General features: G+C 39.7%; 1 protein-coding gene across 1 annotated transcript in view; it reads left to right on the top strand.

The window, feature by feature from the left end:
• Window positions 1–18,631, top strand: part of tp53i11b (tumor protein p53 inducible protein 11b) — a 35,588-nt gene that overhangs the window by 13,233 nt on the left and 3,724 nt on the right. Inside the window, exons 3-7 of the mRNA XM_059335454.1 lie at window positions 10,321–10,460; window positions 15,741–15,799; window positions 15,953–16,001; window positions 16,391–16,487; window positions 18,145–18,246. Coding sequence (XP_059191437.1) covers window positions 10,332–10,460; window positions 15,741–15,799; window positions 15,953–16,001; window positions 16,391–16,487; window positions 18,145–18,246 — 436 coding nt within the window. The 5' untranslated portion in view covers window positions 10,321–10,331. The remainder of the gene's footprint in view (window positions 1–10,320; window positions 10,461–15,740; window positions 15,800–15,952; window positions 16,002–16,390; window positions 16,488–18,144; window positions 18,247–18,631) is intronic.

The raw sequence follows: 18,631 nt of genomic DNA on the forward strand, positions 1-18,631 counted from the left end.
CTTAATCTCTCCAACTAAACCAACTATACACCTCTGAATCCCCAAGATTTATGTGCAGTGCTGTCTTCATAGTGTGTTTCTCTTAATCATTCCTGAAAAGAGGAAGAAATATAATTTTATCTTCAGGTCACTGTGGGATGTAAGTTCTAAAATCTACCAGGCAAACTGGAATTGAAAGTAGAATACAATCTCAGAAGGATTAATAATCATTACAGCAAATCATTACCTCTTGCAGTCTATTCATTAAACAGCTAGTCAGATTTCTCACAGCTCTTGTAGATCGAAAACAACCCAATTAGCAATTATTATACTTAAGTTCACAGCAAATCTACAAAGTGTACTATCACAACCACTTTTACTGTGATGGTGTTTTTTGTGGTTACCCTTGAAATGCCTAAAAAACATCTGTTTCAATATGCCAGCAGTCTTGAGGAGAAAATAATTGGGCGCACATAGTTTTGTCCACTAATAACCATTTGTTGTGCATCATTATAGCTTGCCTCATTCAATCATTTAATTAATCTTGGCGAACAGTTACCCTGGACAACAAGTGTTTGACATCTGGTATTTCCAGCTACCTGTGACTCCAGTTCATATCTTCTGACTTAACCCTCTAAGACCTCATGAACATGCTGCACACTCAGTTTCTTTAGAAGAAATCGCTTAAACAAATGCAGTCAAATACAAAAGTCCTGCAATAGTCACACCTTCATGAATGTTCAGTTTTTGTTGAAACCATTTGAGAGACATGATTCAACTGTATGGTCATGGAGGTTGCAATCAGTGGGTTGTTCTGTTTAATTACCATTTATATTTATTATACGTATAATTGAATACATCTCAGCAGCACTACAAACGAAAGTTTACAATGCTCATTCAGTTCAATCGATATGATCATGAAGTTTTATAGCTTTCTTCATATTTGGCACAATTTTAAATCCTCAACATTTGCAGCTTTAGTCGATGCTTCTTTGCAATAATGAAACGGAACATTTGCCTCTGCTTCCCTAACCTGTGTAAGTGTAAGAACCTGCATGCCTTAAAATCATAGTGACAGGGCAATAATATGCAGCTGCAGAGGCGAGGAAATCAACAATTACCTTAACTGTTTGTCACTGCGTAACAGTATAATAATAATAATTATATGTAAGTAGAAATAATAACTGGTTGGTTCTTTATTCGTGTCTGACGGAGCTCTGAAGCTTTGTGGCAGCTTTGTTGGTGTTTACGTTTGAAGGCGTTCTCATCTTCTTTTCTCCATGTGTGATGGATCCCTGCTGTCTTGCTCCTTATAGGAGATCACTCACCTCCCAGCTGTGTGTGTGCAGAAGTGTCAGTTCTGCTTTACCTCACCGTGTCTTTATTGTGTCCACGTTGGTCTCGCAGTGAGCCTGCCGTGTCAAGATGGCTCCATAGATAGAAACACCAAGCAATCACTGGCAGGCCTCAGTGATTCCATACTACTAGAGTCCCCCCTCCCACCCTCCGCCCCATCAATACCATGCCCCACATGAGCCCAGTGTAACTGGTAAAAATAAACCTCTGGTCTTACTTACATTACATTACATTACTTACACACCATTAAAATATACACAGTGTTTTTGGTAGTATTGACACAAAATACTTTTTATATTTTTAATAAGTGGAGGTTGCATTATATTTTAGGGGTATACATTTACATATTAACACTTCATGTGTTGACTCCTACTAATCCTATTGATTAATCTGTCAACTGTTTTCTAGAATAATTGCTTAATCGTTTAGTCTCGTGAAAAATGTCAATCACAGTTTCTCCAGTCCAAGGTGATGTCTCAATGTTTTTAAATATATTTAAATTAATGTGGGGCGTCCCGGTGACTCACACCGGTAGAGCGCTAACCATGTATGCCGTGTGCTGCGGCGGAGCCAGGTTCGAATCCGGCCTGAGCTCCCTTTGCCGCATGTCTTCCCCTCTATCACCCCCTTTCTATCTCTCACTATCAATAAAAAGCAACAAAATGCCATAAAAATAATCTTAAAAAAAAAATTAATGTGATTATAAAACATAGAAAAGCAAGAAATTCCCAGACTGAAAACACAATTTTCTGCCATTTTTGCAGGAAACATTTAGTGTTTCATTATGGGTTGATGGTTGCCCTAATGTTACTCGGCTGAAGAGTTTCTGTAACTCCAAATGCAATGTGTCTGAAAGTACTTAGGTAAGGGTTAACCAGCATTGCAAAACAGTAATGTATTACAGTCTAATTGATTTATGAAGGAGTAGTTGTAGTGCAAAGAGGGGGATGGATAGAGGGCTGCCTCCACTGAGACACAGCTGGACTGCTGTTATGTGAACTCAGTCATTATCCCCAATCCCTACAGTTGAGTTCGGTGCAAGAAATTGTTCTTCAGAAATCAACATTCTTGATTGATATCTCCCTTTTAAAAGGAGGGTAATCATGTAGCTTAAATCATGAGTATTAGCATCTTGTTACAGTGACGATGACTACTGGGATATTCTTGTAGCTCAATTAAGACTCCCAAAAGATCTTCAGTAAACCCTCTAGGAACACTCTTACATAACCACATTGGAGTAAGTCAGCCAACACAAGGGGTAATTTCCCCTGCTGCAGTGTGCTGTTATGGCTGAATATTAGGCAGGGAAACTCCAAATCCCAGGGATCATTAGGACTAGTTAATTCCATGTTAATGGTTCCTAGACAATTTTGCTGCATTAATCTGTTTGACTCAGCACAGTAATCTACTGATGGTATCTGAGGAGGAGTCCTCTCCTCAGATTGACTGTGTGTACAGATCTTCTCTGTGTTGTATAGAGTACAGTGTCCAGAGTATGCATTGGTGGTCTGTTCTGACTCAAGATAGGAATTCACTGCTTTTTCCATTGTCCTTTGTTTATCACTGGCTGTCATAAGCACTGCTTTCTGTGTTCATCTGTTTTCTCTGCCCTTTTGCCACAACCGAACCTCATTTGTAATTTCCACCACATCACAGCCAGCATCTGTTAGGCGGGGAAACCATTACTTTAGGCTATTTGAAGAAAACTATTCGCGCTTGACACCCCTGAATGGCTGGATACATCAGCCGGCACAATCTCTCCACTTACATGATGGAAGGAGGAAGTGTGCAGACTGCTGCACAGGGAGGCTGTGGCTCAGTGGTTGCCTACTGATCGGATGGTGGGTGGTTTGATCCCTGACTGTGGCAGCCTACATGTCGAAGTATCCTTGAGCATGACACTGAATCCCAAATTGCTCCCGATGCTGCGTTCATCGATGTATCAATTAATTCCCAGTGGTGGCAGGTGGCACCGTTTAGGGTAGCCTCTGCCACCAGTATGAATGTGTGTGTGAATGGGTGAATGAGTGCAGTCAGAAGTGTAAAGCGCTTTGGATAAAAGCGATATATAAGTGCACTCCATTTACCATCGCTGTTACCAGTGCCTACTCTCAAGCTGTACTGATGTCACGGTCACCTGAATGTGTCAAATGTGGGATCATGAAGGCCACATGAAGAGAAAAGGCATCACAGCATCCCAGTTTCGGTTGTAGGTTTAACCCAGTATTGTCAATGTACTTCATTGCAGCTCTCAGAGCACAGCAGCAACAAAGTGGATAAGAAAACAATAAGACTTTTACCTGATACAGGAATAGTAACTGGAGCTATAAAACAGCTCAGAGTGAGACATGGTTTGTGAACAAACACATTGCAAAAGAAAATGAAATAAAGCTTTAAGACAAAGAAGTGTAGGCTCACAGTTGGGGACAGAGCAAATTAGATTTTTGTGTGATCGCAGTGTGGCTCTGTGATCAGAGGCACACTGTGGCTCTGATCACTGTTGCTCATGGTGCCGCAGGTATTAAAACATTATGGTGAGGTAGTGGGAGTGAATTAGGTCAACTGTTAAGTCAGTATCTGAAGTTGTTGTGGAAACGTTGAGCACTCACAGATTTCAAAGTGGACTCCTGCAGTTACCCAGCTCCACTTGCCCGAGGCTAGGCACTCATGTTGGCTTGCGTCAAGGACAACTCGTCCATTCACCAGTGATTGGATATGGTCACACATAATCAGAGATATACTTGATAGGCAACACAACTCCAAATTGTCATCAGTTTTATTTTCCAGCTACTTTTACTACCTGTAAACATGTCACCACATAGTAATGATGCAGTGGTAATAGCAACACATTAAAAGACCAAACATCTTAATCTCAAAAGTCATAGTGGCACTAAATAAAAAGCCAGAGCATCACCAAAGCAAGCATACAACAATATCTGGGAACTATTAATGTTTGTCCCTATTATTTTCTAATGTAGATTGAAATGGTATTTCACTGGATAGGTGGATTTCACTGGGCACTATGGATATCTTTTCCAAATATGGCAAAATGGTGCAATTTGGTGCAAAATGGTGTTTAAAGCTCCAATCCCAGTGGCAGTATGGAGGGCTTAGTCCATTGCACCAGTGAAACAATGCAAACAAGCAACTCTTAATGCTATTAGGACATCTGGAATCCACAACGGTCAAGGATGCTAGATCTTGTTTCGTCATCTCATGGGAGACTGTATTTTCCTGTTCTCAGCTTAACACTATACTGTGCTGAAGCTCCACTATTCCTCAGGGCAATGAGTAATCCATACCATAAACACTAACCATAAGAAGTAATACATTTACAGAGGGTCAGTTAAGTTATTCTGAGCGTCCTCCAGAGACAGACATTTCATTGAGGGTGGACTACTCACACTTGTTTCTGGAGTCAGTTTAGTAGAAGTGTTGTTTTGTGTGTGATTTGCTACTGGCACTATATGATACTGCTAGATATCCAAAACATGGTGGTGAGGGGATTAAGATGCTACTGGGCAACTGTGTCTCGTGCTATTTATGGAACAGAGGAGGAGATGAGCAAGCCGTAGAGTCTGCTTTCTTATTTTGAGTAACACATTTGTTCACAGTTGCTCTTCCACGCCCACACACTGCTTTGTTCATAAGATGCAATAATTTTTTACAGAACGTCTTTCTTGTGACTAACCAGAGATGTCTCAGGGAGTTTCACACCTTTCCCGCAAAATCTTCCTCCTATGTTTAGCAGCTTCATTTTTACAGCACATGTTCTGTCACAAAACCCTGACAAAGGAATAGAGATAATATTGTTTGGTTCTCGTGTTATTGCCGGTACACAACTCTCAGGTTTTGGTTCAATCTTCACTCCAGGTGGACAAACCAGATGTCGTCGTCGCCCCCCCAACACACACACACACACACACACACACACACACACACATACTGATTCATTGATATGTTTTTCTGTGACTCTGTTCCCTTTCTTCATTTATCCCCCTGGGAGGTAAATACATTTATATTCTGCAAAGACATGCTAGATCACAGACAGTGAAAGAAGCCCTATCTCTTCAGACGGCATCAATTGCTGGTTTCCCAGCATTCATTACTGCTACACCTTCCTCTTGAGGCTTCCTTGAGGGTATATGCAATTCATCATCACACAAGCAATGCTTTTGAGGAATCTACAAATAAACTTTTATCTACTTTTACTAATATCTTTAGTTCCCTTTTACCTTGTTGATTATCTTCTTAACCACTTTCATATTTTTTTTGTGCCGTGGATGTTTTCCATTTTAGTCAGGGTATTTTAATTTACCATATCTTTAAATCATGTCAACTAATACATGCTTAAAATGGGAAATAGCATTCCCTCATTTACTCCAGGAATAGTTATGTCTTCTAGAAAATGATCCCTATAATAACATGGCACTGATGCTATAAAGGCGAATGCTCTGAGGTATTTTTGGATGCTGGCAAAGTTTTAATTGCTAGGTGCTTTTCATATTACGTATTTAATTATGATTAAATCTGCCATTCTTCTGGTCCCGTCTGTAATAATGTAACCAGTAGAAGAATAATTACACTTTACACTAATTTCATTTATTACATCTTAGCTGAATGGTTTCACAGAGGCAGAAACTGTATAATTGGAACTACTAAACATCACTCTTTTCACTTCCCTGGAACACTGATGCATTTCTATTTAAAATGTTGTTAGACTTTGTATAAAAAGAGGACATCCACTAACATTAAAACATGATTTATATTCCAAGGTAATTTTAGTGCGTGAAAGGCTAATTAAAAAAAAACTTCAGGGTAGCATAGTAAGAAGAGAGACGGCCTCTCACCTGCAGATGAAAAGCAATCAGCACTTACAGTAATGTACAGCAACCACCTTACTCAAGTCCTGTAGAGCACTTGATTGCTTTAACACTTGTGTTCTCACTGGGGAAAAACAGTGAGGTATTGGTGTAAATTTCAAGATTTTGAGAGGCCTCTAAGTCATTCAAAGCTGCGCTATGAAAACCAAACCCCCTTGGAGACAGCTCTGAGTCCTTTGAAAACCTATTTATTCAATCTTTAATTGGGCTGGGTATTTTCTGCTTAATACCTTTTAAGGTATTGACCGATCAACCCAGTACCAAGTAGTATACATATATATATCCTTTATATTTATTTATATTTAACTCTTTGAGATTTAAAAAAAAATCTCTTTTTTGTCAATTCTGTATTTTATTGCACTTTTTGCACTTTTATGTGAAGCACTTTGGTGCGGCTCAGCGCTATATAAATAAATTTGACTTGATTTGACTTGACTTTTATAAGAGACACCTGGCCAAGTAGGCAGCATAAAAAGTGATAAGTAACAACATTTAAACACAGTTAACATAAACAATTAGATACAATTAAATACAAATACAGCCATCACAACATCAGTAAAAGAGCCTCAAGTAGAGACTCATACCGAGCAGTCACACTGACCAAGGGAAATTATTTCTTTATCCTTTAGAATCGATTTAAATTCACCAATTGTGATCAACTCAGACAATTTCAATTCTTTTTGCAGATTGTTCCATGATAAAGGGGCGGCATAACTAAAAGCTTTCTTACCTAATTCAGTTCTCACTCTTGGCGCCAGCATCTGTGCAATAATTTGTGAGCGTAGACCATGTTTAGTTTGGTTTCGACACATGTATGCACACAGGTATGAGGGGAGCAGCCCAAGAATACATTTATAGACGAAAACTAACCAATACCCAGTCTTGATCTTCACAGCCACTCGATAAATCTTTTGTGAATGTTGAAATTTTACTCTGAGGTGCCTAAAAACAGCCGTCTGTCTCAGTTGATCTTCTCTTAAATTCAGCTTCTTTTCTTCATCCCGTCCAGCTCACTCAATAATTCATTCTTTTACGGGGTTAGGGTTAGGTTAGGTCTCTAACTCTTATCTTCATGCTTGACCCCGCTTATATCATCCAGGTGAGATGTGGTTTGATTCAGAACTCACCTTAATATATCAGTTGGCATTGTGAAGCAGTGAGATTAGATTAGTTAGCCCCTCTTTAAGTCTTTTATGCTGACAAGAAGCCACTCATTAGGAAAGTATGTCTTCTCTCCAGTTGACTGAAAGTGGATCAAAGACTCTTAATTTCTCCTAAAATATCACTTATGACAGCGAGGAGAAGACAGTGTAGTCACTGGTGGCTCTCAGCAGAGCCCTCATCATCAAAGGTGGTTTCAATCATAAAGGTGCTTTCAATAATTAAGAAGCGACTGGTCCATTGGTAGTTGCTAGGCAACTGCATCAGCATTGCTCTGGCGAATCAAGAAGCACTGGTACAGAGATTCAAATGGAGAGTTATGCAATGGTATTTTATGTGTGAGAAATGTGTGATTTATCAATGTATGCTGTGAGGTGTGTCTTATTTACTGCTTTATCACAGATTTTGATAGTGGTGGGGCAGATCAACATTCAGAGGGCTGCAACACATTGCTGTAGCTTTGCATCATTTGCAGCAAAGTATTGCAAGGCCTGATACCGCTTTGCGCCTCAGAAGAGTCCTGTTATGTAGCAATGAAAACCGGGAGGATGATTTGTCTGTTTTACTTCTCTGTGAATGGGGAGGTTGTGGAAAAAAAGTAGACGCTTTTATGCTTGAAATGAGAGAGGATTGAAGGTAGATGGTGAAAAATAGATTGTTTCCATGTACAGCAAATTGGGTAAATTTTTCTTTATTAGTGACTCATCTCATGAACAGTCTGTTTCATCCGATGATTGACAATTGTTTAGCCTAAAGCAAACGTTTCATTACAATCATTCGGGGAGTACACTGATTTATCAAGCATTAACAAAACAAGCTTTTTGGTAGACAAGTGTTTTTGCATCAAACTCTTAGAAGAGGAAAAATGTTTTATGGAAATTAGATTACCAAAATTTTGAAACTGCGTTCTTTGGAATCTGGGTTGTAACTTGACCATTTGTCTTGACAGAAGTTGTGACACTGTAAATTGTAAATAAAAACAGGACTATGGACTGTATTCAATGAAATATAGTTTAAAAAGTATTTTTAAATAATTGCATTCTGTTTTTATTAATGTTTTTACTGTGTCACAACCTTTTTGGAATAAGGGTCGTTAAAAAAAAAAAAAGAAATAAAAAAAGTTTGTTTTACCCTGTAAAGCGCAGCCTTTGTATAAAAGCCTTTCAACAGATTCCCTGTCCCAGTTGCGAGAAATAGGTTTCCCTGTATGAGAGCCAAAGTTTCCCTTCTCCTTTTTATTCCTTCTGTGGTGCCTCTTCTTTCTGATAATTTCAGAAAAGGGAAAGTCTAGAGCCTCATGCTCTGTGTGGGAGTCCAAGTGGAATGTTTGACAACAGAAGCCTGAACACATGCTGTGTAACCTTCAGTGACCGCTGCAAGCCTATGTATGCATGCCAATGCACGAGACTGTTGTTAAGCCTTGCCATATGCAACACAGACAGAAATGTAGTCAGATAAGCATGCTTTCTAGTTACTACCTGTCTGTTCCAGCCAAACACAAAACAAAGAAGGATGTGGGGTTGAGTAGAGCAAAGTTTGAGGTTGACCTTACAATGCACTGAGAGATTGATTTCTGACAGAGATATCACAAAAATTTAATAAATCTCAAAAAATTGGGTTATTGTATTGGTGAGCTTTAGGGTGCTAATGATATTTTGTCCGCTCCATTAGGTTTTGTTTGCAATCCTCCAATGCACTCTGGCCTCTGAGGGAAAACCATCAGCATCTGTTTCTATAAACTTCATGCCTAACGTGTGCCTCTAACTGGGACGACACACTTCATGCGTGGTGGAAAACTGAGCACTTTGTGTTGTTGCCTGGAAGCACTTTTATTTCTTTCCTGGGGACAAAAGTCTCTGTTCACAGCAGTGTCCTCATTCTTGAGAGAGTAGTTCAATAACTGCTCTTGTTTAACTCCTCTAGAGAATTGCCCTGTGGAGTAGCCATCAATTTTCAGACAGGCCATCACATCGCGTGCATTTGCAGTTGAACCATGGTGGAGGTTACACGATTGAGTCGATGACGATTTCTCTTGTTTGGAGATTGCTTGTCCCAATTGAATCTACTGGCACTATTCATTAACACTGATCAATGGGACCACAGCCGTGTATGCATCACAGTTAGCAGCCAACATGGGCAGAAAAATACAAATAAATGGCATGTTATGTTTGCCATTTACAATGATCTTTAGTTCTATGCATTAAATATGTAATTGTGTGAATGTCTGGATCAGAAATTGTAATTATTTATAATAATAGGCTACATTCATGTAACAAATGAAAAAGCCAAAATTATTCATATTACTAAAACAGATGCAGCAGAAGCAAATGTTCTGACCTATATAGGGCAAACAGGGTTTTTTTCACACGTATTACTTGAAAATCTAACAAATCTGGCTGGCTGTGCAGCATTGTAGTTTTTGTTTTGTTTTTTAAATCACAGCAGCATGTGAGGATAGAAATAAGTCATGCTGAGAGCTTAAAGCAGGAAGCTGTGCCAAAGCTAAAGGAAATGGAAGAAAATTGATAGCTGTTAATCACATCCATTGGCTCTCTGAACAGACACCTGCATCTGTGTTTGTTGGCCTTCCAGCAGACCTAAAGGACATCCAGCTCCTGCCTCCAGTCACACTTAAAATAAAGGTTTATGGGTTGCCTGTATTTGCTCAACCCCTGTTATGTAACTGTGTTGCATAATTCAATCCCCTCATGGGGATTATTGGTAGATTGGTAGATACCTCTTCCTGCTTGTGAAGTAGAGCGGTGTCTTCTTCAGGGGTAAAAACCGAGGGAAAGCTCCACAGATGTCTCTATAAAATATACAATTTATATTCAAATTTATTTCCATTTTCTCTCCTCATCTTTCTCTTTCATTTATTGCCTTCAACAAATAAACCAATACACACTGCTTGCCTTCTGAACCTCTCCACCCTCTTTGTCAGGTGTGTGCACCATGGCCTCTAAACCTCATCCTCCTCTGATGAAGAAGCACAGCCAGACAGACCTGATAAGCCGCCTGAAGAGCCGGAAGATCCTCGGAGTCGGCGGCGAGGATGACGATGGCGAAGTGCACCGCTCAAAGGTCTGATTAGGTCACATTATTCTTATTATTTTTAATGTGATTGGTATTCAATATGGGCAGTAACGCATACTAAAAAGGCAAATTGCACAACAAACAACTTGATGATAAATGTGACCAAAAGTGTTAAACCATCTGTCAGATGGATAATGTTGCAGCAATGCACAAACAAAAATGACACTCAACCACAGATACATTCATTAACCCTGAGCAGAGCTATGGATTCCTTTTAAGAGCCACAATGGGCTACTAATTGGCTCATCACTCTCATAGTGTTCCGTTGTGTGCATTTGCTCCTCATGCTTCAGTGAATCTAGATCACGTAATCCCATGAGCTCCTGCAGCTCCACCGAGATGTGACTGGCTCCCCTGTGAGACTCCCTGCCTTTTGCATCTCATGTATTATACTCCAGCCTCACATGTATTTGCACACTCATATAGGCAGTGCACAGTGATGTGTGTAACAAAACGGCTCTCATGCTGGTTCATGACAGCAGATACAAAACAGTTCTTTATAGTCATGTATTTTAAGCAGCACAGTTGCAGAGCAGACCCGCAATAATGTCTTGTTCCGCTCCAGAGGACTCAAATATTAAGAACCCCATGATTATTTTTTATCAGATAGCATTAGAATGAGCATAGCCAGAGATGACTTTTCCTCACTGAAATATTAATCAGGCAAGTGGGAGAAGGGAACGGAACAGAAGGAAGCAGGCATACGGTGGCGGCTGATAGCTTGTGATGAGATGTCGCCCCCCTTTTCTCAGCCCCTCTGAGTGTTTGTTTTCTCTCTCAATGTTTTAGCGAGGAGCCTAACCCAGACATCTGCCACTCAGATCCCTTTCAAAAAGAGCACCGATAAAGAAAGAGAAATACTTAATTCCTCAATGTCCATGGCAAAAAGCTTATTTAGTTTGAGGAAGATTATTGAGGTTAGATACTGGCTGTAATGGTTGAATTGTGATCCATCAACAGTCTATGCAAAGTACAGTAACACAATACTTCAGCTAATGCGGCCTATTGTGCATGCTTTTTTTTAATGGTAGGTTTCCTAATTTAGAAATTAAATTGTTGCTCTTACAATGTGCTGCATTGTGCTGCTACTCTTGAGTTGGTCCAGTTATCCTTGCTACAAGTGTTTGAGGTAAAGAGACTCATGGGAGCTAACGGTTAGCTCCATAGCAGGAGTTGGTTTAGAAGGGAAACACTTCATTCCTGTGGTCCCTGAACACAAAGGAGGGAAGTGCTCCTGTAATCCGCTGACTGTCTCTTCCTGCCCTCCTACCTGCTTACAGATAAGAATACTGTTCTTATTACTTATACTTCAGTGAGAGAGACACGCTTTGTATTTGTGCCAGTGTATGTGAGCGCAACTGCCAAGAATTATATTACCCTTTTTGGCCTTTGCGTCACCGTGAGCTTCTAGCGCTAAGGTCACGCAGCAACGACCAAACCTGAGCCGAGAGGAGTGTATCATGAAGCAGATTCAACAGAGCTTAGCTATATTTGCCTTAAATTACTCAACTAAGCCTGAATCCCTGATCAGATATAACGGTTTCAGGTTGGTAGTATAAACAATCTTTGTTAAGACTCTGGCTCTGTGTGCATTTATTGCTTCATTGGATGGACAGATCTTACATCGCCTTCTTACACCTAATAGTATGGGGAAAATGTTTATCTTTATTTGCAATCTGTTGGATGCATAACATATATATAAATTATATAAATTACATTATATTGTCACTAATTTATTCCATCAAGTCAAACCTTAAAGGTTTATTGTAGTCAGTCCACAATTTTTAAAGTGAAATTCATTTTATTGATTGACCATTATCTTTGATAAATACCAATAGACCAATACATTTTCTAATCAGTGTTCTATTGGCTGCAATACCATCAGTGTAAAACTAAGTGTCTTTTACAGCTAATGTGGGCAGATGGCCAGAACACTACAAACACAGTTCAGTTAGGGCTTGGCAACATAGAAGAGAAATGGTTCAGTGAAGTTGAGAACGAGAGAAAAAAAAAAGAAAAAAAAGCAACATGGTGCATGTAGTTATGTAATTGCACAGCCTTGTTTAACCTCATTACTACCTTAACATTGCAACTAGACAAGTTTGCGTCATAGAAATAGAATAATGTCATATCAAAATATCTATCTGTATTTCTATAGTTTGCATGTGCAGTTATCATATTCCCTCAGCTGGGAATCTTTGTCACTCATAGATTGACTCGTGATTCTGTTTCCAAAAGAGTTGATTCGTTTAATTTCTCTGAACATAAACTGTTCCCGACCATGGTGATCTAGCCTGGTTATAAGAGAGCCAACTTTGTAGCGATTAATAGTCTGGCTTTGGGCTCAACATACCTCGGTAACTCATTAATCATGTGTGTGGTACATCCCTCAGGCCTTCGTAGATAAGACATACCTCAATGCTTTGTGTACATGATGTATCCCAGAGGATTATCACTGGGACACATGAAATGGTGATCACTATCTACTTAATGTGACTGCACAAACTGACAACAATCATCCAATTTTAATTTGGTGAATAGGAGATTCTACTTATTTTACTACTACTTATGAATATTTTTTTCATGCTTTCTGGCTGACAAGTTCACCTTTGTTTACTAAATGTAGCTGACTGAGTGACTGACTTCAAGGCCAGACCGCAGCAGCTGTGATTAAGCGTCTCTTTTCACAAACAGCATTGTGTATTTCTTCCTTTTCCTGTTTCTCCCTCTCTCCCCAACTCCCTTCCGCTCCATTCCACCACAAGCCAACCCTGTGCCATCAGTTGACGCTCATTTCCCCTTGACTATTTCACATGCCAGTCATGAATATTTATGTGTTCCTGTCAAAAGCAGCCCCTGAAATCATGGCACAGGAAGGCTGATTCACCTTGTCACGTGATCACAGCTGGCACAGACGCGTTCATTTACAGACACTTCAGCTGCAGTGCAAGTAGAGACGAAGCGGGTCGAGTCTGTAACTCTTTTTATTTTTAGGACTTTAACTTCAGGGGTTTCTTCTTGTGAGGGCTCTGATAGCAAAGATAGCAGCTGCCCTTGGCAGGAGGTAATATTTCAGAAACTAAAAAAAACCCAGTAATACAGAGATTCCTTTTTTCTCCATTTAGGACACATTAAATCTTTTCATATCTTACTCTCTTCAATATTTAACTAAAGAGGCCAGTGGTATCACCCCATTTGTGCTTGGCATAAGTCATGTGCATAAGAGAAATGTGCAAAACAACATAAGTCACATGACTTGCTTAAGTAACTTATGCAAGTTTTGGGTCTTATTGATATTATCATAATATATAGACCTTTAAACCCTTTTAAGTTTGTGAGGATATTTTTTTCATGACATGATTTGATGGATAAACTAGATGGAATAAAGTTGTTTTTGAAGATGTTCCTGATGCATCTACACTTTCAATACATGGTGGGAAATGGTAAAAGGCAAAACCTTTGACTTGGTCTTTCTAGAATACGACATGAATCATTTTGTTTCATTCAGTCTGACATTTCACAGGCGCATCAAGCAGAAAACTACTTTCCAATTGATAGTGAGTTCCCTCCAAACACTGCTATCCAGAAAATAATTCATCTTCTCTGCTTAAGTGGTTTTCATGGTTCAGTGTATTTTTAGTTTCGGTGATGCTTTGTCTCACTGCAACACAAGAACAGTTTTGAGGGAAGAGATGTTTAATGATGAAGGGAACTCATTGATGTTAGGGGAGCGATAAGACCTCAAGGCTTTCGAAGAAGGAATACAACTTCACAGCCAACCAACAATTGTAATTTCTCTCTGGGTTACTGTCTGTTCAGGCAGAAAACTGGATTTATTTTTTCTCTTGCCCTCTGTGTGTTTTTTCTGTAAGTTGTTTTTTTTTCCATCCATGTCCTTGTGTAATCGACTATTTAAAAAGCCGATATCCTCCACATGCAAAAAGAATCAGTGCCCTTCCTCTCTAAACCACACCTTTTTGTTTTCTTTATGAATTTACGGACCTATAGATTCCATTTCTGATCATTTGCCAGAAATTGTTCACATTGGACACTGTATGGTGTTCACTGTTTCTACCTGCTCATTTGCATCCAGTGAATGGCTTTTGTCAATCAAACTAAATATATATATATATTTTTTTTTTATATTTCAGTCTACACAGTGTCAGAAAATTGCAAAAAAAATAATTTTGCAGAGTTCAAGGTGATGTTTTCAAAAGGCTTGTTTTGTTCAGCACTCTGAAGTGAAAAGATATCCAAGTTGACAAAACACACAAAAGCAAAACATTTTAGAAGCTGGACCCAGCAAGTGCTTGTCATTTTTTTTTGATAAATGACTGAAATTGTTAATTTAATATAAAATGTGTTGTTTATGCATCTTCCATGTATCAACTTATAATTCAATTGTTTCATCTGTTCATCATGCCAGCCCTCAGACACTTATAGATGACTATTAAGATGAGATGCTGGTAATGTCAGACTCAACGGAAATGGAGGCAAAGAGAAGCCTTGTATATTTTAATATTTGTCTTTTCTTGAAGGTTGATATGAATATTTTACTTCCTGATGGAACAGAGTTAGAAAAACAAGTTACAAGTTATCAGTCCTCTTAATGACGTCTGTGGTAAGAGATGCATATCCTGACAGATATTACCACAGGATGTGCCTCCTCACTATTACTGTATGATGAGGTTCAACATGTATTTTTCAGCATTTCATAAAATATTCAACTATTCAACAGGAATAATCAATTGCTATAAATTTGTGAAAATATTCTCCCACTAAATGCTTCAGGCTCTCAGGATTGTAAATTGAGTGCTGCATGGTTCTCGCCCTGCTAGGATTAAGTTAATTTATAGCAAATTATGTTTATGTTTATTCTGGCATAGACTTGGTAGTTTGTTATTCATCCAGAATTCACTGCAAGATGTTATTATGACAAACCCTCTTAATCGTCAGGGGGTGCTTAAGGAGGTGAAGACATTTACAGTCTGTAATTAACATATTAATAGGTCCTTCTTGACACTCTGCCTCTCTCCTTCTCTCCCTCCACCGCTTTGTTTAATGCGTTTCTTTCCAGCAGCTTGCTGCAGATGCGTTGGCAACATGAAACACACCTGCATGGAGAGCACTTTGTTCCTGGTTATGCATGTGGTTCTCTGTAAAAGGCTGTCATTGTATATATCTGTTAAGATGACATGATTGCTTTTATATTTCCCTTTGAATAACTAATTTCCTCTTTCTTTTGTCTCGCCTTGTTTTCGCTCACAGATCAGTCAGATGCTCGGAAATGAGCTGAAGTTTGCAGTGCGAGAGCCTATCGGACTGAGGTGAGATTTCAGCTGCTCTGACAGCTCACAGTTCACACAACAGACTGTGTAAGGTCATGTGTGGATCTTGTGAGCTCAGATAAAAAAACAAATGCACAATCAGAATTGCTTACAGGAAGGATGGAGTACGTCATGTAATGCGTCTCTTTTTAGGGTGTGGATACTCATCTCTGCAGTGGGTTTCACAGTAATGGCCTTGATGGTAAGTGTAACTTGAATCATCATTACAGAGAAGAAGTTGTTTCACATTCATGACTAAAAAGTCTTCACTGAATTTTAATCGTCTATCAATGTAGAGACTTTTGTACAGTTATTGAAAGAGAAAATGCATTCATTGTCAAAACAGAAAAACGAGCAGCGAGTAACTGCAGATTCTTTTCTAATTTATCAGTGAGAGACATCTGGAGAAACAGCTCCATCTTTGTCGGCTATAGCACCTTAAGGCTCACTGTCCTCAGTGTTTAGGTCACACACAGTGACTGTAACTCACAGACAGGAAGACTTTGTCAATGGTGCTGTATTCTGTATTTGGCGAGTACAGATTTCTGTTGTGTTGACATGACAGAGTTGTGTTGTGCTTTTCCCACACAGGCCCTGGTGTTCCCCAACCAGCTATATGAGGTCGTTTTTGAGGAGGAGCTTCCCACGATTAGCATCTCCATTCGCCTTTATGGAGGCGCACTGCTTAGTAAGTCTTCACTCCTATTGATGCTTCCTCATGCGTTGCGGCAGTACAGTGAATATACTGCAGCTGAGGGAGTACATTCACCATGCTGCAAGGATGCTGACACACGCATTTTAATATTTTTTTTATATACATTCACAAAAATGCACAATTCTCAGTTGCACATGGTTATGCATTCAATATACAGTTCACACACGCACATTCAGATGACTTACAACAAGCTCTCTTGATGCTGCAAAATCATCCCTTTAGGCTACAAACAGAGGCTGTGTAATTTGATACAGCTCTGTGTATGTACAGTTCACTATGACGAGCACAGAGACCAATTCTCCAGAATGCTCACAGCAAAGGCTTCTGTTGTCTCTGTGGTCTCATATATCAGATCTAAATCTGGTGGGAACACAGTGAGGGATGGCAGGACAGTGTATGTACTGTGTGAATGCGCGTGTGGGGGTTGGCGTGGAACTCTACATTCAAATTTTGCAGCTTGCTCACTCAAACACGCATTGAGTTTTGTTTTTGCTTCTTGCTCTTCTGTGGAACGCCATCCACAGGAGACATCCGGTGCATATAAATGTGCTGGTTCATTATGGCATTTGAGATTATTTTTAATGGACAAGGATTTCACTGAATCGGTGAGTCAGTGAGTCACTCAAACAGTGATTAGAGGGTTTGTGATGGCTCTGTGAAGAGGCATAATGTGACTTTGACAAAGCGGCAGGTAACACACAGGTTGCTCTTTGATGGGAAAGTAAGCAGGAAAATAAAGAAGGGTGAGGGCAAGGTTTAGCATATATTTAGTTTTGCCCGGTTGTCATTTTCAGCTAATTCAGGCCATAATACGTCAAAACATCAGTACCTAGACCTTTATATAGACATAGGAGTACAAAAGATTTAATTTATCTAATGTCTTGATATGGACGATGTCAAATCTGAACAAATCAGAAATAATCCCCTCGATGATTACTGCGTTTCCTGAGGAGAGATAAAACGTTAAACCTATGGCACTGTGGAGGAAGATATAAAGGAAGCCGGCCTCAGTCTCATTCGGCCAGCAACAGAGGGGTTTGTTATTTTAAATGTCAGCAGGGCTGTGGGGATTAGCAAAGTAAAAGGATGATGTCTTACAAGACAAAGAGCGGTAAAGGGGGCAAAGGATGGGGTCTCATCTGCCACACAGATGGAACCTGGCAGGGAGAGGATACAGTCCATCAGCCCTCCCACCTTTCTGCCCACTCCTGCACGCTTCCATCGGCCCACGTGTGTGTGTGTGTGTGTGTGTGTGTGTGTGTGTGTGTGTGTGTGTGTGTGTGTGTGTGTGTGTGTGTGTGTGTGTGTGTGTGTGTGTGTGTGTGTGTGTGTGTGTGTGTGTGTGTGTGTGGGATTGAAATACAGGAAAATGAACTGGGAAAAATGGCAGGGAATGATATGATTGAGCACAGGCTTTTATCAGAATCAATGAGTCAGAGCATTCAACAGAATCAATACAACAATTATCACAGTGCACACGTGCATCACAGTGCAGCTGCATGTCAACTGTTTTATAGTAGTTTTGTTAGTGTATCACTCTTGAGTCTTCTTTCCTGAGCTTCCTCTTCTTTCAGTTTTCATTCCCATGCCCCTGAATCTATAAATTCCCTTTTATCACATCCTTTTCCAGGCCTGGCCCTCATCATGTGGAATGGTCTCTACACAGCAGAGAAGATCGTCATCCAGTGGACTCTGCTCAGTGAAGCCTGCTACTTTGCTGTCCAGTTTCTAGGTGATTATAATTCTCCAGTACATCATTTTACAGTTTTGTTTATGACCTTCCCTAGCTGTTAGAGGCATCACTTGAGGCAAGCCATTAGTCAGAATTGATTTGACTAAAGAGTATTGTAAAGTATGTGTTGTTACTGCCCTCTTGTGGTCATAGTGTGGAGTCACAGCCTTCCATCATATTAGATAGAATAGACTAGATTCACACATTTTTAGGTCATATGTGTATGTACATGTACATTTAAACTGTTTTTGGTCTTTAACCATTCCTCTTGTCCATGCTGGACCTGGAGAGACCCCTTCCTGAAGTAATTTTCATGCATGTAACAAGGGAAAAATTCCACAGTCCTATTTTGTGGTAAAAATACCAAAACAAATACTTGCCAAGG

The sequence above is a fragment of the Centropristis striata genome, chromosome 6 (genome assembly GCF_030273125.1).
Source record: "Centropristis striata isolate RG_2023a ecotype Rhode Island chromosome 6, C.striata_1.0, whole genome shotgun sequence".
Classification (NCBI taxonomy): Eukaryota; Metazoa; Chordata; class Actinopteri; order Perciformes; family Serranidae; genus Centropristis; species Centropristis striata.